General features: G+C 37.8%; 1 protein-coding gene across 1 annotated transcript in view; it reads right to left on the bottom strand.

The window, feature by feature from the left end:
- Window positions 1-1,495: 1,495 nt before the first annotated feature.
- The window catches only part of CPE (carboxypeptidase E), a 109,858-nt gene continuing 84,870 nt past the window's right edge, over window positions 1,496-26,483 (bottom strand). The window contains exons 4-9 of the mRNA XM_081252664.1: window positions 19,322-19,439; window positions 17,932-18,114; window positions 11,755-11,894; window positions 6,860-6,959; window positions 4,097-4,215; window positions 1,496-2,281 (exon numbers count right to left, since the gene is read on the bottom strand). Of these exons, the coding sequence (XP_081108790.1) occupies window positions 2,183-2,281; window positions 4,097-4,215; window positions 6,860-6,959; window positions 11,755-11,894; window positions 17,932-18,114; window positions 19,322-19,439 (759 nt within the window). The 3' untranslated portion in view covers window positions 1,496-2,182. The remainder of the gene's footprint in view (window positions 2,282-4,096; window positions 4,216-6,859; window positions 6,960-11,754; window positions 11,895-17,931; window positions 18,115-19,321; window positions 19,440-26,483) is intronic.

The raw sequence follows: 26,483 nt of genomic DNA, 5'->3' as shown, positions 1-26,483 counted from the left end.
GCATAGGCATCTCAAGCTTAACATTTCCTATACAGAAATTTTTTCTTCTCACCTTTGCAATCTGCTGCTTCTCCAATATGCCACATGCCATGTACCCATTTGGTCAAGTTAGAAACATGATGTCATCTGTGACACCTGCCTCCTCATCACCCACATCCAGTGCCTCACCAAGGCCTGTCAATTCCACCTCTGAAATACATCACAAACCACGCACATCTTCTCATCTCTACTGCCACAACCTGATCCAAGTCGCCACTATTCTGGGCCCTGCAATAGCTTCCTGAGTAGTCTCTACTCTTGCTTCTACTCTGGACACAGCGGCAAGAACGACCTTTAAAACTTAAATTAGATCATGTCCTTTCCTAGCTTCAGACCATTCAGTGATTCTAAAAACAGAATCCCCAATTCTGGTCCATAAGGTCCTGCATGATTTTGTACCTGTCAACTTTCCTGGCCTTTACTTCCCACCTCCCACATTTCTGCTCCAGTCATTCTGTCCTTTTTCTAGTCCTCCAGCAAGCCATGTTCTTTCCTACCCTAATGCATCTTCACCTACTCTTCCTTCTATCTGGCAGAGGTGGTTAGATGCTCACCAAAGATCATATTCTCTTCACCTACCTAGGTGTGCTGCTAGACTACATTTCCCAGACTCCACTGCAGTCATTATAGCCAAAGGATACAATTCTAGACAATATGATGTGATCATAAGTCACATATACCTCTTCCAGGCCTGGCCCATACAGACATCCCCCACATGCTCCTCCATGCTCTTTCCCCTTTCCCATTGGCTGCAATGGAGATGACCACCAGGCAACTCTGGCAGCCACATGTAGAAGATGGAAGATCATCTGTCAGAATGAGACCCAGAATGACTGGGTGGAGAAAAGCTATCTCATCTTTCTGTCTTCTGCCCAGTACAGGTACCTGAGTAAGAAAAACACTTCTATTGTGTTTAAGCCAGTATATATTTGGGGGTCTATTATTACAGTGGTTAGCACTATTTAATCAAAAACCTGTACCTGGAGCATTGCTCAACCATACCACCACCACCATGCACACACACACGCACCCCTACACTCAGTAACTCTGCATTGCTCACACCTACTCATAGCCTAGGTCTGGGCTTACATGCATTGAGAGGCCATCCCTGAATCCCCTCATCCACTCTAAATTAAGTTGTGCTGACATTCTCTTTCTCCACACACTAGTCGTTCCTGTCACTTTACTCATCACAGTGCTTAATTACATATTCATTTGTGTGTATATTTATTTAAAGTCTATGTCTACAACTGGTCCATAAGATCCATGGAATCAGAACCTTTTGTCCACCAAAATAGTATACACAGAGCTTGCACTGTGCTTGGCATACAACAGTCACTTAATAAATTTAAAAATATACAGGATGAACAAATGAGAGGCCACTCTCAAGGGAATACATATGTTTTCTTATCACAAGACCACAACTCTAGACCAAAAATCATAGAGAATTAAAATATAGATCATAGGGATTTTTTAATCTTTATTCATTCAGAATGCAATTCTGGGACAATCGACAACCAAGAGAAACCCTACACTGTGAAGTAGTGTTAGCCAGCTGAATAATATAACAGTATTGCCCCGATATGTACAAGCAAGAAGTCAATTTCCATTCCTTTCATAAAACCTCTTGCTAAAAGTTTACATTTTCTTCCCATCAAGAATGCATTAACAAGATCATGCTTATATAGCTAGTCAGCACAAGAGACAATGACAATTTACACAGGTCTGGTTTAAGTCTTGCAGTAGAGTGCTCACAACTCAAGCTATAGCTGTTGACCTTTCCGATGGCATTCATTATGTGACATTGTCACCAATTACATTAAAAGGACTCACTAACTTTTAAAAGCTAGAATTACTCAAAAAGTTCTGTATTGCAAATAACACATGGACTATTGCATCTACACCTAAAATGGCAAAATCACTTAAATCTCTTCTATGGTCCTCCGTGTCTTATATGTAGGGAAATGAACATTATAGACCAAGTTCTTATATTTTTACTTGAGTCTATTTTAAGTAATGCCTATTAATATTTAAATGATTAAAAAATAAACCAATGTTAAATATTAACTGCACAAAATCTAAAAGAAAATAGCCATATTATATCATACTATATTATATAGATTAAAAGCAATTAGAAGGCTTTTTAAAAATTTAAAGTTTCTGACATCATCTTCCACCATTCCATTAATTCTTCCTTCTCTTCTTCTTTCCTTTCAGAAAATGACTCCAGTTCAAAATCAACCTAAAGGAGAAAATAAGGATATACTGTTATCAAACTGATTACATACTTTTAAAAACTGAGAAAAGAACAGCAGGTTTAGAGTTTATTAAAATAAGCTCAATCCAGCCACCTGAATTAAAGTATACCTAAAAAAACTCTCATGATAAGCAACAAGATACTTTTAGGGGAAAAAAATATCAAAAGCCATTATGTTTCAAATGTGCTTTGATCTAATAGCTTTCTAGAATTATTGGAAAGCAGATTATTTAGAGGCAGATTGTTTAAGGCAGTTTTTCCCCCATAAAAAGATGTAACTTATAATTAGTTTTCTGCCTTTGACTATTCAGTGAGCTTCTCCTGCCAACCTTGAATTTTCTCCTAAAAGCTGGGGGAATACGGAAGAATGCAGTTCGGTGTCCTGGTGTTCCAAACCACAGGGTTCTGCTTTCTAGAACCTTGAATCTGCTAAAGAAACTGATGGAAATACACACATCTCCAAACCACCACGAAGGTCAATAGTCCAGGAACTCAACTCTCCTATGAACTGGACATCCTCATCAGGTCTATGGAGAATTCATACACTTCTGCACAAAGGATTATTCAAAATATGCAGCTCCAAACCCCAGTCCTCCCCAGGCCCAGGAGGTAGCCATGCCCCATTCCACATGGATCTAAGAGTTCTTTGATCTGGCCACTTGAGCCTGTGGTTATTTAAGAAAGTGACTACTCAATACCTCCTTGAACTCACATGGGCTAGAAAGGCTAAGGGTCAAAATAGTTGTACCTTTTACAACCTGGCTCTGGAGCTACTTTTTTCCAGGTTTTATTTGCCCAAATTTACCTCCTGATTTTAATACATATCCAGCCTAATACATACATACACACATTGAAACCAAAGCAACAGTTAAAAACTCAGGATATTTAGCTTGCAAAACCAAGCATTTATATTCCAAACTTTGGGGACATAAACAAAAACACAATAAATTCTTTTCAAGCTTTTTAATTGGAAACTCTGTAAGCCATTCTATAGTAATGTAATACAAGGACAATAGTAAAATCCTTCTCTAAAAGAGTTTTGGTCTTATCACCACCACCTTCCTAGTAAAATAAACGGTATTTACTTAAATAGGAATCATTCTTGATAGTTCTTAGCATAGAGAGCCTTGCTCATAGTGTGTGCTTAATAAATGTTTAGTTAATGCCTAAATTTACCTTGCAGGCCTCATTTATTTTTCCAAATACTTATTGAGTAAGGTATACTAGGTGCTAGGGATAAAAAGATAAATTGAACAGAATATTATTGAGATTGAAATCAAGGTCAGCAAATAAAAGCTTCATTTTTTAAAGGTTTTATTTGATTTTCTGGTGGATCTCTTCAAAAACTGAGAAATGGTAAAAGAGCTTCGCACTGAGTGGTATTAAATCAGTCACTGAGCCCTTGGGCAAGTCACTTAACTTTGCTAGGCCTCAGTTTTCTCATCTTTTTTTTTTTTTTTCGCAGTATGCGGGCCTCTCACTGTTGTGGCCTCTCCCGTTGCGGAGCACAGGCTCCAGACGCGCAGGCTCAGCGGCCATGGCTCACGGGCCCAGCTGCTCCGCGGCATGTGGGATCTTCCCGGACCGGGGCACGAACCCGTGTGCCCTGCATCGGCAGGCGGACTCTCAACCACTGCGCCACCAGGGAAGCCCAGGTTTCTCATCTTTTAACAGATGGATAACAGGATAATAATGGCTTCTATCTCACAGAATTATTATGAAAGCTAAATATAATCACTTAAGCATGCCTGACCCATGGTAAGTGCTTAACACAATTTAGCTATTATCACGGTCACTTACCCTGACAGCGGGGCTATAAGGAACTGCCACTTTCTTTGTTATCGCCAGATAGCCTGGTGCTGAGGCTGTAACTTTATAGTTTCCAGGTACAAGCAATCTCCAGTAATCACCATCCTTTGCTGCAGGGCAACAAAATTTCAAGTCACAGGCACATATCATAGTTATGCCATCTAAGTTCAATTTTGATTCCCTGTTTTAAAAGTAGATGTTTACTGAATTTAATGAAATTCCATTGAAAAGAGCATGACACTCTCTAGAGGGCATCGTTACTTACAGCAATTTTACAGACATTAATGTTAAATTGTCTAATAAATCTTCTAATACGATGAATCATCATAATCATGTCAGGAGTAACACAGGTTAACAGATATATCAAGTCCCCAAGCAGTGGGGTCCCACCATCTGGCACCATGTTTTGATTCTTGCCGAGCATCTGGCTGTGAAGACCCAGCGGTCTGAGTCTAGGTCAGTGTCTCAGAAAGTGTGGCTGAAGTTACCTCATCAGAAACCCTCAGGGACTTGTTAGAAATTTAGATTTCTAAAGACTCAGAATAGTTGGTCTGGCTGCCTTCTAGGAACTGCATTTTCAATCAGCCCTCCAGAGGATTTCTGTTCCCATTCCTCCCCTCACACCCCCGTCCTCTCCTTGAGCAGCTTAGGTTCCTGGGCACCCCAGTCAACGACACATATCCTTCAACCTACGTGCTGTTCCCCACCTGCTTATAGGCCTGGCAAACCACCAGCGCTGGGTAACACCCAACCCTTCTACTCTCTGCCTGCCCCTGTGGCTGCGAGGGGCTGGGAAAAACACACACCCAAGCTGAGCTGTCTCCTGTCCACAAACACCAGCCTTCCACAGGCCCTGGTCCTGCCCTGTCTTCCTCCCAAGCCCTTTCACTCTCCCACTTCCTAGATTAGTGTGCATCAATCACCTGGGAAACAGTAAAGTACAAATCCTAATTCACTAGCTCTGGGATGAGGCCTGAGCTCCTGCATTTCTGACCAGCTCCAGGTGATGCTGAATTCAGCTGCTGGTAGGGGTCATACTCTGAATACCAAGGACCTAGCGGACAGTCTCCCTTTTCCTAACACCTGTAAAGCATCCTCTTCATCCTCACTCTCTGTAGATGCTTCACATTGTATTTCATTGTGAATATGGAAACCATCAGAAAAAAATAAACCCCCATCACCATCTCCTCCATTCTACCTCTGGACTCTACAGCTCATTTCAGCTAGTGCCTCGTTTATCTTCTTCTCTTTACAGCAAAATCTCTGGAAAGACTTGTCTACTCTTCATTTCAAATGTGTCTCCTCCTCTCTCCTTAGACCCTCCCCAATCAGCCTCTGCTGGTCCACTGAAATAGACTCATCAAGACTCTCTACTCTGCCTTATCCACAAGATGCTCCACGCTGCCTCACTTTTCACTTTTTTTTTCACTTTTTTTCACTTTTCATGTGACACTTTTCACACTCTCTCCCTCCTGAAACATTCCAGCCTTCCCGAACAAGGCACTGGGTTTTCTCTCCACCTTAGACCCCGTTGCTTATCCCTCCATACTACCTCACCCTGCCCTAGAATAGCTGCAGTGTCCCAGAGCTCACTCCCCAGATTTCATTCCTTTCTACTTATAATTATTCCCAACGTCCAGATTTTTCTAAATTTTTCACATCTGGAATGCAGAGAAAATAATGTTTGTATGTTATGCTAGAGTTAACAGAAGCAGTTACTTGTGGCCACAGGGGACATGGCCTGGGTCCTTCAGGAGCCTCTCCCTGGGGGCGAAGGGAGCAATAACTTGACACAGGTTCTGGCATATTGGTCTGGAAGCTGGGCTGGCACTTCATGGGGTGTTGATAAGTATTGTTTAATGAATAAATAAATGGAGTTTTAGAGAACAAATATTCAGGATTAAAAAAATACACATTATAAATGTGGAGGTTAAGAAACAGGTAATGGTATAGGATGTTTGGGCACTAAAGGTTAATTAATGCTAAGGTCTACAAACATGTAGAGTTTATAGCTAAAAAGATATTGTTGTTGTTGAAAAGATCCCAACAAATGAGAGTTACACTAAAATGTAAATATCTAAAAATATCTAAATATCTAAAAATATCTAAAAAAAAAAATCTAAAAAGATATTTATTAACAGGAGTAGGTAGGTTTGCCAGTAAAATACATCATTTTCCCCAAAGTAGGAAAATGGAAATGGGGCTTTAAACTTAGAAATAACTAACATCAACCTCAATCCTGTAATATCCTGTTCAGCCTTGAATACATCTGGATTTATGATACAGATTAAAGGAAGAAATGGATGGGAAATCCTAGACACACAATACACTGGCAGTTACCGTCCTTCCTACTCTTCTGTTCCCTCCTGAGGTTCACCAATTAACAGCTCATTAGTACTTTTTCTTAGGAGAGATCAGAATTTTAATTCCAGCTGGTTCATCTTCCTTTGCCTCCACAACTGCAAAGACTCCCGCAGAGGGCCCCGCCTCACAGCTCTGGGGTGAGACAGCTGAGGGAAGGGCGCCACCTGCTGCACCCTAATTTCTAAGCGCAGCAGCCACCCTGAGTAATTGCCTGACCTGCTTCCCAGAAAAAATTTAACTAGATCAAAGCTGGGGGGAGAGACGGGGTAAAGAGACATGAGGCATTTAATTGCTTTGCTTAGAACAGTGTAAGAAGTATAACTCTGCTAAGAAGTAACCACGCTCTCGTGTGCAATACTAGAGCCTCCGATCACAGCAGAGAACACCCACCAGATGTGACATCATGGTCTATTCCTTCCACGGAGATGGTTGCATTGGCAATTGGGTTACCCTGAAGGTCTCGGACAAATCCTTTAACTCCTCGGTGTATCTGTGATGGTCGAGAACAACCAAAAAATCTGTATTAGAAACGACCTAAAAACATGCTTCAATCAAACATCTCCTTATTTTCTAGCAAAATACTGCAGATCCCCACTGTTTAAGAATCAAAACAAGCTAAAAAAAGCCACTGAATTTTCTGTGTACTCTTTACTCTGCTTTTCCGCAAGTAGACAAATGAGAAATAACTCCCTGAAAACTGATATCTTGTTCTGAGTCAAAGAAGACTTTGAAGTACCTTCCAAACCACCAAAACAAAAACAAAACAAAAAGGTCTGTCAATGTGTAAAACAGTTCTGGTCTTAGCACATTTCATTGCTTTCTCTCTATTTTAAATTTGGTCACTTGCATATACTTTATATGGCAGCTGTCAGTTAAAAAGATAACCACATTACAGCCCTTCAATACTTTTTACTTCTAGATAAAAGGATATACACTGTGAATACTTTTGCATTAAACCCATTAATAATATCATTTTGGTTGATAATCAGTGCATGAAAGGTCAGTGAACTTACTAACTGAAAACTGGGTTTAGAAATAAAATGGAAGAGTTTTTATTGAGACAAGCCCGTGAATTAAGTTGCTGTCATCAACTAACTACTGCAATGCAAACTACAGAAACAGCTTTATTTATTTATTTATTTATTTAGCCGTACGCGGGCCTCTCACTGTCGTGGTCTCTCCCGTTGCAGAGCACAGGCTCCGGACGCGCAGGCCCAGCGGCCATGGCTCACAGGCCCAGCCGCTCCGCGGCATGTGGGATCTTCCCGGACCGGGGCACGAACCCGCATCCCCTGCATCGGCAGGCGGACTCTTAACCACTGCGCCACCAGGGAAGCCCCAGAAACAGCTTTATTTTTAAATGATAATTCAACCAAGTCAACATGTATTTGAAGTGAAGGAGAGCCACTTAAGGTCTCTGAGAAGGTCCTGCTTCTGAAATATCAAATGATAATCTATTAAGCTTGATTATCTAACAAAACGTCCCCCTCCCCAATGCTCCAGTTGCTCCTCACTCATCTGGCCCCAGAACATGAATTTTCTTTTGCTACTGATGATATTTGAAAGTAGAATAAGTCTCATGTGTCCCTTTGTCACTGGAGAATAAGTTTGGCAGTGGTACAGTGTTTTGTCAAAGAGATAGCCCTGGATATCAGCAAATTCTTCTTTCATTTGCTATTTTTTTAAAAAAAGCAAAACCTCTGAAACTCTGTAAAAGTAACAAACAATTCTTTTCTCTAAAGGCAATTTACCAATGGTAAAAAGCTATACATGTTGTCAGTAATAATAAATAATATTTTAATGGCAACCAGTATAGTGAGAAGAGAGTAAACACTTTTTTAAAACAAAAAGACATTGTTAGACTTTTCCCCAAGACTTACCTATGGATTAGCTAACCAAAATTGTAAGAGACTGAAATTTAGCCACTGGAAACAAGAAAAGTTAGTTTTCTGAATGAAATTCACATGGTAAAAGTCATTGGGATCAGAAAAATTGTGGAGATGAATTTATTCATCTTGAGGCACTATAATCCTGATATATTATAAACCTTAAAGAAATGAAAGTTTGAAACTTCCTCATCTTTGGAAAATAAATCAATAATTTCAAAAACATATAATGCACCTACATTAGGCACAAATAGACCCAGTTAATATTCATAACTTTACTTTTTTCTGCCTCTGCAACCCAAGACTTAAATTACAGTATGTGATTAACAAGTAGTTAAATAAGTAAATGTCTATCTCTGATATGCCAATTGTTGAGCACAGTATTTCTGTTTGAAATTTTCCACTGTAAATCTCAACTGAAGTATTATAGGCTGTCACGACTCCACAGGAATGCAGACTAGAAAATATTGTCACTTTATGACTTTTGCAAAAGAAATTCCAGAAGTTCAAATTTCACTCATACCTGGGGAAGCTATTTTTTTGTTTGTTTGGTTTTTTTTGCGGTACGCCGGCTTCTCACTGTTGTGGCCTCTCCCGTTGCGGAGCACAGGCTCCGGACGCGCAGGCTCAGCGGCCATGGCGCACGGGCCCAGCTGCTCTGCGGCATGTGGGATCTTCCCGGACCGGGGCACGAACCCGTGTCCCCTGCATTGGCAGGCGGACTCTCAACCACTGCACCACCAGGGAAGCCCTGGGGAAGCTATTTTACTACACTTGTCCTTCCTATAATTCTCTCTCCCCAGATTCCAAGACGTTTCAATCAACCAAGGCTTAAAAAAAAAAAAAATCCAGAATATTCTTCATTGTTACTAGAATTGTTTATGTCAATAGCCCTTAAATCCTCAAATACTTAAATGCCCCCCAGAGAGCTTGCTGAAATGGAGACTCTGGGGTCCTGCCATGCTAGGAGTGTGATTCAGTGTTGGGACAGGAAACTCGTTTTTAACAAGAATCTAGATGATTCTGATGCAGGTGCTCGTGAACCATTCTTGAAAAATTCTTTGGAAATTTTGAGAACTAGATGGTTCCAAAGCTATTGTGTGGGAGCTCTTCTTAGCAAACTATTTACCCTAATTAACTTTGCAGTTCCAGTTCCTGCAAACATTCCTTTAAAACTCTGCAAGAGATTTCCTCTCAACCAATTACTGAATTGGATCTCCTAACCACCTACTTTCCATGAGTTGTAAAATTAGTCCACACTTAGATTTTAGGCCCAGGTGTTCAATCATTAATCACCACCATATTGTTCCATTGTCGAGAAAATTTCAACACAGAACTTCTGGCAGTCTTCACTGATCTTCCGCCAGCCTTTGATTCCCTAAACTAGGGTGTCCTCCGAGGCAAGCTGTGTGAGCTCACTGCAAATACCACTCTTACTGCTTCTATATAGTCTGCATCATAACACTGATGTCATGCCGGGGTGGGTCACAGGTATCTGTGGACAGATCAAATTCTCATTCTAAGTGGCATAAAACGGGACTGTATGACCTGGTCCCTCTTCTTTTCAGCTTATTCTTATATAAATTGTAACAGCTTTTAGATGAATTAATGCACCTGCCACCATAAATATGACAAGCATTCTCCTCTTTCCAATGGCACACATTTGGGTTTTGTTTTATATTGCATTTTTTCTCAAGAACTAAGAGAGAACTTAAGTAGCAGCTGAACTAGTTTTTAAATTGTTGACAGGGTAATAATCTTATTGACATGGACTATAGGGAATCCTATAGCATAGCTCCAAGAAGCCTTTTCTGAACTGGCAGGACTGGGTTAGGGACCCTTCTGTGTACTGCCATTGCTCTTTATTTTAGCATTTATCATCCTCTCTTGTAATTAGGTATTGATATCTGAACCTCACTAATACAAAGCCTTCTTGAGGGCAGTCACTCTCCCCAGTACCTCACAGGGTACCTAGGACATGAAAATAGCTTAATTTTTGTTGAAAAAATATGTACATAAAATGAAAAGCACTGTATTAAGGAGGCATTCTTTGATACCTAGGCAAAGAACACACCAAATCAGCCCATCTTACTTCCTCTGCCTAAAACTATATGTTTAAATTTTGCTCTTAAAATGTCCATCCAAATATAGCTCTCCTCATAGGACATTCTACAGGGGTACCCACTAAGGTTGTTCCAGGGTCTACATTGCTAATTATCCTTAGTTTTGTTGTTGAAAAATGCCTTTTTATGTTAACATGCAGCAGGATCCCACTGACTTAAAAAATTCTGTGTAATGGGTGTTTTTTAATCACTGTCTGTCATTAGTGGATCTATTCCATGATAATCCCTTTTGGTAAGGTATTATATGTATACTTGACATGTGTAAAAGAATTCTTAAGCTGATTTTACATTTTTTAATGCATTGGGTTCATGTGTACATGTTTATATGTACCTATATATGCAAACAGCATTTGTTTATGTTAAATTAGCTTAAACATTAGTCTGGACTACCTGCTAGCATGTGAAACTAACATCACTCTCCCTGACTTTGGGTGTAAATGGCCGCATACAGAATGGAATGTGAAATTGTCAAGGCACTGCAGGCAAAGAACAGAGTCCTTAGGTCTTTCCCACCAGCACTGCCCCTGGTGCCAGTGTCTACCCGGTACAGAGGGCTAAGGCTATCAGGGCACTGGCCTGGGTTAAGTCTGAGTAGGTAGGTATTTTATTCTGACACATTGTGAGATTCGCCCAAATTCTGTACAGTGACTCTCTGGTAAAGGTCTAAGCTTATGTCATGAGAGGCAACATGGCATGGTGATTCTGGAACTAGACATCCTGGCTGTTTAACTTCTCTGTGCCTCTGATTCCTCATTTTTAATTCAGGGATGATGATGATGAGGGAGTAGATGATAATGGATCCAGCTGAGTCTAGGGTGAGACAAGTGATGCATGTGGGGCACAGAATTTAAGGAGATACTCACACCCTAAACCTGCATGACCCTGAGAGTGAACAGCTCCTTAAATTTGCATCCCAGGTGCCTCACTTACCTCATTCTAGTTCTGGTCCTGCCTCAGATGCCTGAGACACGCAAGGTGATAAGGGTGGAGGAGGATCCTAGGATTGCCCTTGCTTAGTGCAATATGAAAGAAAGTAGGGTGTCACCTCACTTCTCCACAACTCTCCAGTTTAATCAGTTCTCAGTGAATATTCATGAACCACAAAACCTATGACAAATGAAAGCCTATTTGAATCACTACTGACACATCTTCCAAATGCAGCATCCTCATTCTGGGTCAGATGGAGTCCCGTAGGCTGGGATCCTCTTAGGCAACTACTGTACTCTAGGTTTAAATGTTCTTAAATCTCCCATTTTATGCTAGAGACTGTGTTTACCTGCTGAATGTAGCTAATGAGGGAGTTTTTGTTATCTTCCCAGTAGCTCTTCAAAGTCTCTTCAGGTGGAAACTTTTCACAGCTAAGCTCCACGGTAATCTCAAAGCAGTTGCTGCTGAGGTAATTGAAATCTTGCATTCCTGCCAAAAAAAAACAAATGAAAAGTCAAAATATGCATGTGGTGACTAAGACCCTACACAGGCTGCTCTGCTGAGGGCCAAGTAAAAGATGTACCAACCAGTGCATCTTGGGGAGACTGTGGGAAATCGCAAGTGAAATCACCTACCATAAGCGATGGAACAACATACTTGGGAAATAGTTACCACCTCACAAGCACAAACTCTCTCAGGTTCTTAAGCAGTCATTTAGTGTAATGCATTGCTGTTTTACAGCGCTAAAGCAAGTATCAGCCACATTCCACAATGCTGGAATCAGCTTTGAAGACTGAGAGTGACGTCATCCAAATGGTGAAACAGGAGTTTTCTACTGTCTTCCCTCCCCAAAGAACACCAATTTTGACAATTACCCATGAATAGAGTGCCTTTGTGGAAGTTCAGGAATCTAATGGAAAAGTTAAAGCACATCCTTGGAGAAAAAAAAAATCCAAGCTTGGACACACTGAAGGGAGTAAGAGGAACAGTTTCACTTTACCTGCATCACCCCCTTCTCTAAGGTGGCACAGCTCAGTGCCAAAGAGACCTAATTTAGTGATATGAAAACATATAAAAATATAGAACACACTGGTAAAGGTAAGTATATAGTCAGATTCAGAATATTCTGATACTTTAATATGGTAGTGTATTAATCACTTAACTCTAGTATAAAGGTTTAAAAATACTAAAAATAACAATAGCTACAATAATTTGTTCATAGATACACAAAATGGTAGGATGTAAATTGTGACATCAAAACATAAAATGTGGTGGGAAGGAGGTAAAAGGGTAAAGTTTTTGTTTGCAATCAAAGTTAGGTTGTTGACAGCTTAAAATGGACTGTTATGCTATAAGATGTTTTATGTAAGCCTCATGGTAACCATAAAGCAAAAACCTATCGTAGATTCAAAAAAAGCTAAAGAGAAAGGAATCAAAGCATACCACTGCAGAAAATCATCAGTTCATAAAGGAAGAGAGCAAGAGGGGAAGAAAGGAACAAGGGAACTGCAAAACAGAAAACAATAAAATGGGAAGTCCTCATCATTATTTTAAATGTAAATAGATTAAATTCTCCAACCAAAAGGCATAGATTAGCTGAATAAATAAAAAAATAAGACCCAACTATATGGCACCTACAAGAAACTCACTTCAGCTTTAAGAACACATGTAGGCTCAAACTGAAGGGATGACAAAAAATATTCCATGCTTATGGAAACCAAAAGAGAGGAGAGGTAGCGATACTTATCTCAGACAAAATAGAGTTTAAGCCAAAAACTGAAACAAGAGACAAAGAAGGTCATTATATTTTGATAAAGTGGTCAATTCGTCAAAGGATATAACTATCAAAAATATATAAACACTCAACATTGGAGCATCTAAATATATTAGGCAAATACTAACAGGTCTGAAGGGAGAAATGACAATAGTACAATAATAGTAGGGGACTTCAGTACCCCACTTCCAATAATGGATAAATAGATCATCCAGACAGAGTATCAGTAAGGAAACACTGGCCTTGAACTATAGTTTATACCATATGAAACTAACAGACATACAGAACATACCAACCAACAGCTGCAGAATAAACATTCTTCTCAAGCATACATGGAACATTCTCCAGGGTAGATCATATGATAGATAGGTCACAAAACAAATCTCAGCAGACTTAAGTAGACTGAAATCATACCAAGTATCTTTTCCAACCACAGTGGTACAAAACTAGAAATCATAACAAGAGTAAAACTGAAAAATTCACAAACATGTAGAAAAGTAAACAACACACTCTTGAACAACCAGTGGGTCAAAGGGAAGCCAAAATATCTTGAACAAATGAAAACAGAAACACAACCTGCCAAAACTTATGAGATGCAGCAAAAACAGTCCTAAGAAAAAAGTTTATTATGATAAATGCCTACATTTAAAAGAAAAAAGATATATGTAAAATAAATAATTTATTCCTACACTTCAAAAAACTAGAAAATGAACAAATCAAGCACAAAGTTGGCAGAAGGAAGGAAATAATAAGGAATCAAAGCAGAAATAAATGAAATAGAGGCCAGGAAAACAATAGAAAAGATAAACAAATCTAAGGGCTGCTTTTTGAAAAGATAAACAAAATAGACAAACCTTTAGTTAGACTTAACAAGAAAAAAAAGAGAGGGGACTCAAAAAAAATCCGAAAATAAAGAGGAGACATTTCAACTAATACCATAGAAATACAAAGGATCATAAAAGACTACTGTGAACAATTATAAGCTAACAACTGGATAATCTAGAAGAAATGGATAAATTCACAGAAACATACAACCTACCCAGACTGAACCATGAAGAAACAGAAAATCAAAACAGACCAATTACTGGTAAGGAGATTGGATCAGTAATCAAAAACTTCCTAAAAAGAAAAGCCCAGGGTCAGATGGTTCCACTGGTGAATTCTACCAAACATTTAAAGAAGAATTAACACCAATCCTTATCAAACTCTTCCAAAAAACTGAAGAGGAGGGAACACTCCCAAACTCTTTTTTACAAGTCCAGCATTATGCTGATTCTAAAGCCAGATAAGGACACTACAGGAAAAGAAATTACAGGCTAATTTTCATGATGAATACAGATGCAAAATTTCTCAACAAGACACTAGCAAACTGAATTCAACAGTACATAAAAAAAAGTCATATACCATGATCAAGTGAAATTTATCCCTAGGATGCAAGGATGGTTCAACATACACAAATCAACAAATGTAATATACTGCATTCACAGAATGAAAGATAAAAATGATATCATCATCTCAAAATATACAGAAAAAGCACTTGAAAACATTAAGCATTTTTTCATGATAAAAACCCTCAACAGATTGGGTATAAAAGGAACATATCTTAACATAATAAAGTCCGTATATGACAACACCACAGCTAACATCATACTCAATGGTGAAAGATTGAAAGCTTTTCCTCTAAGATCAAGAACAAGACAAGGGTGCCTACTCTCACCATTCCTATTCAACATAGTGCTAGAAGTTCTAGCCAGAGAAATGAGGCAAGAAAAATAAATAAAAAACATCTAAGTTGGAAAGGAAGAAGTAAAATTATCTGTCTGTAATGATATGATCTTATGTATAGAAAACCCTAGAGACTCCACAAACACACACACAAAAAGGAAAAAAAAAAACTGTTGGGACTAAAAAAATATTTCATAAAAGTTGAAGGATACCAAATCACCATACAAAGATAAGTTGCATTTCTATATGTTAATAACAAACTATCCAAAAAACATATAAAGAAATCAATCTCATTTACAATAGCATCAGAAACAATAAAATACTTAGGAATAAATTGAAACAAGGAGATGAAAGAGCTGTACACTGAAAACTATAAGACATTGATAAAAGAAATTGAAGAAGATACAAAGATAATGGAAAGATAGCCAATGTTCATAAATTTAATATTGTTAAAACATCCATACCACTCAAAGCTATCTATAGATTCAATATAATCCCTATCAAAATTCCAATGGAATTTTTCACAGAGATGGGGGGAAAAAAACAATCCTAAGGTTCATATAGAGCCACAAAAGACAATGACTAGCCAAAGCAATCTTGAAAAAGAACAAAGCTGGAGGCATCACACTTCCTGATTTCAAACTATACTACAAAGCTAAAATAATGAAAACAGTAATGGTACTGGCATAAAAACAGACACACAGACCACTGTAATAGAATCAAGAGCCCAGAAATAAACCCTGATATATACACTCAACTAATACTTGACAATAGAGCCAAGAATACTAAATGGGAATAAGACACAGTCTCTTTAATAAAAAGTTTTGGGAAAACTAGATACACATGTGCAAAAGAATGAAATTGGACTTTTATCTTATGCTATACACCAATATTAATTCAAAATGGATTAAAGGCTTAAATGCAAGACCTGAACTGTAAAGCTCCTAGAAGAAAACAGAGACAAAGCTCCCAATACTGGTCTTAGTAAAGTTTTTTGGGTATGACACCAAAAGCACAAGCAACAAAAGCAAAAATTAATAAATGTGACTGCATCAAACTGAAAGCTTCTGCACAGCAAAGGATATGGTCAACAAAGTGAAAAGACAACTTAAGGAATGGGAGAAAGTATTTGTAAATCATATATTGCATAAGGAGTTAATATCCAAAATACATAAGGAACTTATACAACTCAACATCAAAAAAAAAAAAAAAAAAAAAAACAACCTCATTAAATAATGGGCAGAAGACCTGAATAGACATTTTTCCAAAGAAGACACACAGGTGGCCTACAGGCACATGAAAAGATGCTCAACATCGTTAGTCATCAGAGAAATGTGAATCAAAACCAAACTTAGATATCACCTCACACCTGTCAGAATGGCTATCATCAAAAATAACACAAATAACAAAGGTTGACAACGATGCAGAGAAAAAGGAACCCTCCAACACTGTTGTTGGGAATTTAAATTGGTGCAGCCACTGTGAAAAACAAGGTTTCTGAAAAAACTAAAAATAGAACTACCATACAGCCCAGCAATTCCACTCCTGAGTATATATCCAAAAAAAACAAAAACACTAATTCAAAAAGTTACATGCACCCCAATGTTCATAGCAGCATTATTTACAATTGACAAGATATGGAAGCAACCTAAGTGTCCATCAACAGATCAATGGATGAAGATGTGGTATATTTACACAATGGAATATGCCTTAGCCATAAAACAGAATGAAATTTTGCCATTTACAGCAACATGGATGGAGTTGGAGGGTATTATGCCCAGTGAAATAAGTCACACAGAGAGATAAATACTGTATGATATCACTTATATGTGGAATCCAAAAAATAAAGCTGTGAATATAACAATAACAACAACAAAATAGACTCACAGACATAGAGAACAAACTAGTGGTTACCAGTGGGGAGAGGGAAGTGGGGGGCAAGATAGGGGTAGGTGATTAAGAGGTACAATTACTATATATAAAATAAGCTACAAGGATATATTGTATAGCACAGGGAATACAGCCAATACTTTATAATAACTATAAATAGAGTACAACCTTTAAAAATTGTGAATCACTATGTTGTACATCTGTAACTTATATAATATTGTACATCAGTTATACCTCAATTTTTTTAAGAAACAGAATAAACATATATCAGAAAGAAAAAATCTGGAAGAATATTTTTCTCAGGGCATAATTCAACCAAAAAAAAAAAAAAAGCATAATTAAACAAACCAAAATCCTATAATTAGCCACTGCTGCTACTGTCCTAAATTCTCTTTTCACTTCCAGGTAGGCCACAGAAAATTGTTCTTAGGCAGAGGAAAAGAAAACCAGTATCTTTACATTTCACTCTTCATCCTTGGTAGAGGCAATATTACACAACTATGAGTGATCCAGGTAGCCCGAAAAATGAGAGGTCTTCAAAGTCCATACTAGAACAGATTGCCACATGAGCTGCCTTGGTGTCTAGAGATGCTTCCTCCAGCTGTGCTGAGGTGGGCTTTTCCCTTTTCAGACCCAATAAAAGGTGAAGTGCTTCCTGATCTAATAATAGTGTTTACTGCAGCAGTAAATAAAAAATAAACATTCCACATGAAGTGAAATTTTTTAAATAAAAACAAATGGTATGTGGACCAAGATATACAAAACGCCAAAGCCAGCCTTCTAAAATATACATTTACCTACAATCGAAGCATGACTAACAAACATATTACCGGGATGGTATCTTATTCCCTAAGGCCAGAATTTGAAAAGTAGGGTAATTAACAATATTCAATCTGTATTTTCCCAGCGGATGTCTTCAGTTCGTTTACTACAGCTCTTCAATTAGCATCTTGATTCTTAAAAATCAACAAAAAACTACACATAGCAATCATTCATTCAGAAAGCGGACTAATTTTAATGGATGAACTATAGGTTCAGTCTATTTCTTAATGACTGAAGATTGAAGTTTCCCTAAATGTAAACGGTAATTATTTTTTAAAAGCCACTAATCACATAAAGAGCGAAAGGGAAACTTACCTCCAGGCACGCTGTACCACGCTGCGCCATTGGTCGTTCCTTCTACGAAGCTGCTGTCGTCATCATTCTTGCGACACGGGGGCCGATCCGGGTCCGACATGGGAGGGTTGAAGGACGAGTACGCCCGAGCCAAGCTTTGGAAGATGTCATCATCTGGGCAGGAGCTGTATTCATGAGCACTACCTGGAAAATAAACCCACAAGACTAAAGAAACTGACACAGGCTGAGGAGCACTGCGTGTTTTCTGAAGAATGATTTGTTGTTGATCTCTTGCTGACGTATTTTTTAGCTACATCACTATGGGAAAGGACTGAAGGTTTACGTACTCAACAATTACACCTTAGTTTTTAGGTTGTATAACGTCCATTCCTAATACCACAAAGCAGAAACTGGGTAGAATGTACATTCTGCTTATGAATTGAAAGCTTCACAAGAAAAGGTGACAAGTTCATAGTAAATTGGACTTGGAAAGACAGCAAGGAGATTTCCATTGTTAACTCCACAGACACTATGAACCACTCTCACACATATTTTTCAGTATCTAAATTTACAGTTTTAAAAAATTTCCTATGTGTATTACTGAAATAAATAATATCTATTTTAGTACACGGTATTCTTATTCTGTATTATCAACTATGCCAGTCCTTTAAATTTCCAGCTATTGACAAACCACAAAATCTCCAAATTTTAAGGATGTTTTACCAAAGACTCTTCAAAACTCGGTTTCCAATACCTACAGTTATCCTGTGTTTACAAAGACCTAACTTTTCAAAGCCTCCTGAGAATCCATTCAAAGCAGGAAATTTCCTGGAACAACAAAAATTAAGCTGATAATATCTATCTGGCTAAAGTTTGCTGTGCTTAACTAAAACTAGTTAAAGCTTAACTAAAACTAGTTAAAGGAAACCAAAGCATCACTTCCCCTCCCTGACACCACCAAGAAACAGTTCCAAATGCAGAAGTGTGAGTGGACAAAAAGACACATGCAGAGATGTATATGGGCCCTGATGGAGCGCCAAAAGGCTGCCTCCATTTTTAAGCCATCTTGTACATAAACCTACATAAACTCCATTATTCCTCCATTTTACCAGAGCCCAAGAGTGACCCAAGTTCATGACTTCTGTTTTCTCCCGTTCTCTTCTCTAAGTATTCAGTCAAGATCATGTTTCTCTTCATCTGAACTTTTTTTTTAATTTATAGTCTTTTTCTGCCAGATATATATGCCAATACCACATGAAACAGGGGATATTCCAGTTCAGTAGATGTATTTCTACAGGCAAAATCAATGAATGACCAGTCCCTTAAAAGAATATTACAGAAATCATCCAATACACTCTTGTAAACGAATTGTAAACCTTGAACCAATTAGAGAAGCAGGAAGGACACCTACCGCTCCGTGTCTCATCATATGGGTAATTAGCCACAAGGTCTCCTCCATGAAGATTGGCCGAAAGCACAAAAGGAATATCCATAATCCAATGAATGACAGCCTTGGTCTCAGGAGCAAGCTGTATTAAAGATTAGAGATTAAAAGTATTCTAAATGTGGCAGTCATTGGTGGGATCACTTGACAGAAAAGACATAGAAAATGTAAAAACAACAACAAAAACCAAAAACAACAACTGAAAGCTGGTCATATTCCAAGCATTCTGTGATCGTTTTCATAGAAAGAAAGAAAGGAGCAGCATTCCCCATCTCTATCTTTCTCAGACTTACAAAAAATATTTCGATTTCCTTGAAAGTTCTACTCAAAAGCTGCCAGCTTTTCTTTCTTTGTAACTTGAAAAACAGCATACAAATCACTTACAAATTTGGGCACAACTCCATCTGATCTTTGTTAATAACAACTAAGGATAAGACAAGGAGAAAAGAAAATAGCTGACCCACAGAACAGGGTTCTTTCTCTGTGGTGGTGCAACTGAAGAAACATATGGTAGATTTTCCTTCCAATTTTTGCTACTATTTTTCCAATTCCCTTCAACTACTTTAAACATTTTTCCTAAGAAAAAAATTAAATTGGGTCTGTTCCAGATTTCACCATCATATAGTTTACTTTGGGATGATCGTCTTAAATTTTAAAACAAAGGCAAAAGTTTCAGGAATTCATGTTGTCTTTTGAATGATTCACAGCCCCTTGTACCTTGGAAGCAAAACAAAGGAGGAAAGAAATGTATACCAAAGAATTAAACTGAGCCAAAAGCTTGATACTTTTATGTGATGAGTTTTTAATAGCAACTAGAAGACTCTCAAACTACCAAGTACCTCTCTGATTTAAAAAAAAGAAAGCTTTTTACTGGAGATATGATTCATATTGTTCTTTGGGACAGAATAACTAAAAGCATCAGTAGGTTTTGATGGTTATAATTAGATCTTATATTTGTATGTCTCAGTTCAGTTTATGAATAGCTCTCACATACACTATTTTATTGAGCTTCACAACACCCCCATTTGATAGGGGATACACATCCCCATTTTGCAGGGGAGAATCTGAGAGTTGGGAGTGTTAATGACGTGTCCAAGTTCAGACATTTAAGATTCAAATCCAGTATATAAACTATAAATCCCACATTATTTTCAGTATGTCAGCTTTAATGTTTCAAAACCATCCTATTTTTCATGTAGGCTACTCCTAATTGTGATTGTGATTTAGAATAGGATATTGTCTTTATTATTTGTTTGGTTTATCTTATTCTCACTATAAAAAAAATATGTTCATTGTAAAAAATGTAGAGGAGATAAACACAAAGGAAATTAATATCATTTATATACCACTTTGTATGCCACCTATTTTGCTCAACAGATAACACTTTTTCATGTCACTGAATATCCTGAATTATTATTTTAATGGCTGAGTAGTATCCAATGGATGGACATATTCTTAAACATGGAACAAATAACAACTAATCCTTATTAAACACTTTTGTGTGACACACTGGATTTTCACATCCACCCTATTAGATAGGGACTGCACATACCCCATTTTACTGATGAGTAAAGTGAGACACAGAGAAGTCGGGGAATAGCATGAGGCCACCTCATTGGGAGTGGTAGGACTGGACTCAAACCCAGCAGTCTGGCTCAGAGCTACTACACGAGCACTAGGGATCTCCACTTGGTGGAAGAGGAGGAGAAAATAGGAAGATGTTGGTCAAAGGGTACAAACTTTCAGTTACAGAACGAATTAGCTCTGGGAATCTAATGTATCCCCAGATGACTTAATAATACTGTATTGTGTACTTGAAATTTGCTAAGAGAGTAGGTCACAAGCGTTCTCACCACAAAAGAAGAAAGAAAGATAACTATGTGAGGTGATGGATGTGTTAATTAGCTTGATTGTGGTGACCATTTCACAGCATATACATATATCAAATCATCACACTGTACATCTTAAATCTATACAATTTTTATGTGTCAATTATACTTCAGTAAAGCTGTGGGGGGTGGATTGCCAATTGCTGGGTATTGACTTGTTTAATGTGAAAAAAATGCTGTGAACACATTTGTAGCTGCACTCTTTGTGCAGATCCATATTTTTTTAAGGGAAATTTCCCTAGAAATGGAAAGAATTGACCAAAAACTAAGCACATTTAGAAAAAATTTTTAAATGTATTCCAGACTGCACCCCTGAAAGATACAACAATGTACCCAGCAACAGTATAATAAACCTGTCATTTGTAATTACTCTTACCAACATGGGATATGTGTTTTTTAAGTCTGTCACTTTGATACATGACAAATAGAATTTTTTAAATTTTCATTCTTTGATTAATAAAACTAGAGCAGTTTTTTATATGTTTAGTGACCATTTAGGTTTATTCTTTGGTGACATGTTTATACATGGTTTAACTGATTTTTCTACTGAAATGTATATTTTCTTATTAATTTGCAAGAGTTGTTTATTTATTAAAAACATTAACCTTGGGCTTCCATGGTGGCGCAGTGGTTCAGAGTCCGCCTGCCGATGCAGGGGACGCGGGTTCGTGCCCCGGTCTGGGAGAATCCCACATGCCGCGGAGCGGGGGGGCCCGTGAGCCATGGCCGCTGAGCCTGCGCGTCCGGAGCCTGTGCTCCGCAACGGGAGAGGCCACAACAGTGAGAGGCCCGCATACCGCAAAAAAAAAAAAAAACCATTAACCTTCTATCTACTACATATTATAGATATTTTCCCAGTTTCTTTGCCTTTCAAATTTAAGAATAATAATAATTAAACTATAAAACATTAAGATATTTATGTTGTCAAATCTACTGATCTTTTTTTCCGGTCTTGTCCTTTGCTATTATATTTCATTCCTTTATTCAGTAACTATTAAGTGGCCACCATACACCAGTTTTCTGTACTGGGATTTGGAAAGTTTTATCCCACTCCAAAAATGACAAATTTACCAAAGTTTTCTTTTACTAGGTTCATACTTTTTATATTTAAGTCATAATACATCTAGATTTTATTTTGATCTATGCTAATATTTGTGAGATGGATTCGTCTCAATTCCATTTATTGAATAGCCTATTCTTTCCATAATAATCTGAAACACTCCCTTATCATAAACTAAATTCTTATACACACTTAAATTTGTTTCTAAAGTTTAAATTAATTTAAATCAAATCCAGAAATAAATAAATAAATAAATAAAATCCAGTTTAAATTTTAATTTAAATCAACTTTAAAATAACTAATATAGGACAATTTAATCAAAAAATCTATAACGTTTATGCTTTTTTGCAACAAATTTACGGTTTATTAGGCTCGATTGCTCAAGAATGGCATTAATATTATATGATATGGGTTTATCACACATTCTTCTAGAATATTCTGTCCAGAAGGTTTTCTTTTACTGCTGAATTTCTTGTCAGTCCTCTTGTTTGTACATCTGCCCCATCTTCCCTATTTATTCAAAACCCAGTGATTGGCTCTGACAAATATTTCACTGAGTTCAGACGAGACAGAAATCTCTGTGGTTTGGAGAATCACTGAGGATTTCAGGAAGGAGGTGGAACTTCCCAATGTCTCGGGGGAAAAATAAAGTAGATTTGGATAGGGAAGCAAGCAAATACTCCCTAGAGCGAAGGATAGGTTTGAATGTGAGCTCAGGAGGCAACACCATTCTGCAGCAGACTGTACTCTTAGATTTATTATTCACCTGAAAGGGTTCAAAATGGCATGTTTCCATATATTTATATGTTGATTCATGTGTAAGAAATAATTTTGAAGGACACATACCAAAATGTGAATGGTGGTCATTTAAGAATGTTGGGCAATGGGTTATTTTTCTGCTTATTTATATTTGCTTTTTTTGTTTATAATAAAATATTATTTTTTTAATAAAAAAGTTTTTAAAGAAAATGTTTTTTGAAACAAATTTAAAGATACAGTCCTGAAATGAAACACTGACACAGGCTACAACATAAATGGTCCTTGAAAACATGCTCAGTGAAACAAGCCAGGCACAAAAGACCACATATTATATGATTCCACTCATATGAAGTGGCCAGAACAAGGAAATCCATAGAAACAGAAAGCAGATTAGTGGTTTAAGGCTGGAGTGGGGGTGGAGGGATAGTGGGGTGAGAGCTAAAGGGTACGGGGTTTCCTTCTGAGATGATAAAAATATTCCGAAACTGTGTGGTATTGGTTGCTCATTACCTTGAATGTACTAAAAACCACTGAATTGTACACTTCACATGGGTGAGTTCTATGGTATGTAAATCGTATCTCAACAAAGCTGTTTTTTTAAAAGAGAAAAAGAACAAAAAAGATACAGTCCTGAATACACAAAGTCATATGTGGCTATTAGGTTTAGCCTATTGTTAGTTCCTATACATACACTATTGCTAATGTTCATGTTACTAGATGTTCAAAAGCAAGCAAGCAAACTCCACAATTTGATAAGTTGAACTCCATTTCTCTTTGACTATTAATAGAGTCTTTTAGGCTGACTAAATGCTGAAATCTCCTGTACTGTATTGTAATCACATATTTAACTAATCCATAGGGAAGGCTTTGGAGCACCTCTTAGATGGAGCCCTTAACAGAATCCAGAGCCAATTATGACCTATCTTTAAAACTTCCATTTAAAGACTGTAAATATAGCTCAAATGTTATGCTCTATAAGTAGATGGCTTTGGCTCTTAAGATATATCAAAGCTATATTTATTCCATTTTCTTCACCACTCTAGCCATTAAAGACAAGTATTTAATATAATTATTTGATTTAATCACTCTGTTTCCATGCAGTCCAAGCCAAGGCTTATGTACTGAGCCCAGATAATGGTGGAAGTGACCAGGCTGAAGAGCTTGAGAGCAGATGAGAAATGACTTAGCAGGAAGAACTCCAGGGAGCAGGAGAGACCTTGTATTCAGAGAGGTTTGGAAGAGCAAGGAGAGCCTCTGGAGGACTTGGTAAAAATGTAAATTCCTCTCTATCACTCATTCCCATAGCATATACACCCCAGACTTCTTGATCCAGCAATCACAGGAATCTACAGTTTTTAAAACTGACTTATAGTTGATGTGCAATATTATATGTTTCAGTGTACAACATAGTGATTCACAATTTTTAAAGGTTATACTCCATTTGCAGTTATTATAAAATATTGGCTATATTGCCTGTGCTGTACAATATATCCTTGTAGTTTACTTATTTATACATAGTAGTTTGTACCTCTTAATCCACGACCCTTATCTTGCCCCTCCCCCTTCCCTGTAACCACCAGTTTGTTCTCTATATCTGTGAGTCTGCTTCTTTTTTGTTATATTCACTAGCCTGTTCTTTTTTTAGATTTCACCTATATGTGATATCATACAGTATTTATCTTTCTCTTGTCTGACTTATTTCACTTAGCCTAATGCCCTCCAAGTCTATCCATGTTGTTGCAAATGGCAAAATTTCATTCTCTTTTATGGCTGAGTAATATTCCATTGTATATATGTACCACATCTTCTTTATCCATTCCTCTGTTGATGGACACTTAGGTTGCTTCCATATCTTGGCTGTTGTAAGTAAGGAATCTGTATATTTAACCCCTGATTCCTACAACCATAGAGATTTTAAAACCACTCTAAGGAAACAGGGAACAGATTGGTGGGTGCCAGAGGCAGGAGGCTGGGGGTGGATGAAATAGGTGAAGGGAGTCAAAAGTACAGACTACCAGTTAAACAATAAATAAGTCCTAGGCATGCCATGTACAGCATGGAGAAGATAGTTAATAATACCGTAATGTATATTTGAAAGTTACTAAGAGAGAAGATCTTAAAAGTTCTCCCAGCAAGAAAAAAAATGTGTAACTGTGTATGGTGATGGATGTTAACTAGACTTATTATGGTGATAATTTCACAATATATAAAATATCAAATCATTATGTTGTATACCTCATATTAAATAGTGCTATACATTAATTATATCTCAGTAAATACATACACACACACACACAAACACACACACACACACACATAGCTACATACACAAACACCACTACAAGGCCAAGAAGGGGAAGTGAGAAAGGGGTGATGTGTAATAACATTAATGAAATGCCTACTATGTATCTTGTACTGGGCCCGTCCAAACACTGTCTCTGTCTAATTGACAAAGATGGAAAAAGGAGATGAGCCAGACATGGGTGATATCATCCTGTGATTTAAGCAGGTTTACTGAAGATTTAGTAAAATGTAAACAAATCTTGCTTCTGTTCCAGAAAGGAGACTAAAATTTAATTTTTATGCATTTTTCTTTATTTTACCTTTACCCAGAAAAAGTATTGGCATTGAGACTTTTTAAAATAAAAGCTCTAGTTTTTTTTAAAGTGCCTTGAACAAGCATCTTTTTAAAAAAGTATTGCTCAAACTAGAAATTTGAAAACATCTAATATAAATATTATACAAGTCCCATTGAGGAAGAGGAAGGCAGTGCTGGCTGAAAATGAAGGCACTTACATGAAGACTGCTAATCTCATATCCTGTCACCATGAGTTTATTTCACAATTCTTCCATGATAGGTGACCAGAATTCTTTCTCTCATTTCTTAGTTTTAACAGACAACATGGGCAAAAGTTTGGGCTGATACTCACACTGGGCTTCCAGAACAGTTTTTTATTTCTGTCTTAGGCCTCACAGGTCATCACACAAGACTGCTCTCTTTTCCCCTCTAATTAGCCCTGCCCTTTGCTTTTCCAGCTCTCCCTTCTCCAGGGAAAGATGGTTTAGGGGCTGAGAAACTGCAAATCTGTGACTCAGAAACAGGAGTGTTGGGGCTTCCCTGGTGGCACAGTGGTTGAGAATCTGCCTACCAATGCAGGGGACACGGGTTCGAGCCCTGGTCTGGGAAGATCCCACATGCTGCGGAGCAACTAGGCCAGTGAGCCACAACTACTGAGCCTGCGCCCTGCAACGAGAGGCCGCGACAGTGAGAGGTCCGCGCACTGCGATGAAGAGTGGCCCCCGCTCGCCGCAACTAGAGAAAGCCCTCGCACAGAAACGAAGACCCAACACAGCCAAAAATAAATAAATTAATTAAAAAAGAAACAGGAGTGTTTACGTGAGTCACTTATCAAGTTCTGCC

This window comes from Mesoplodon bidens (genome assembly GCF_964165515.1).
Source record: "Mesoplodon bidens genome assembly, chromosome: 1".
NCBI classification, from domain to species: domain Eukaryota; kingdom Metazoa; phylum Chordata; class Mammalia; order Artiodactyla; family Ziphiidae; genus Mesoplodon; species Mesoplodon bidens.
The sequence above is the reverse complement of the archived record's forward strand: the minus strand, read 5'-3'. Positions and strand labels throughout refer to the sequence as shown.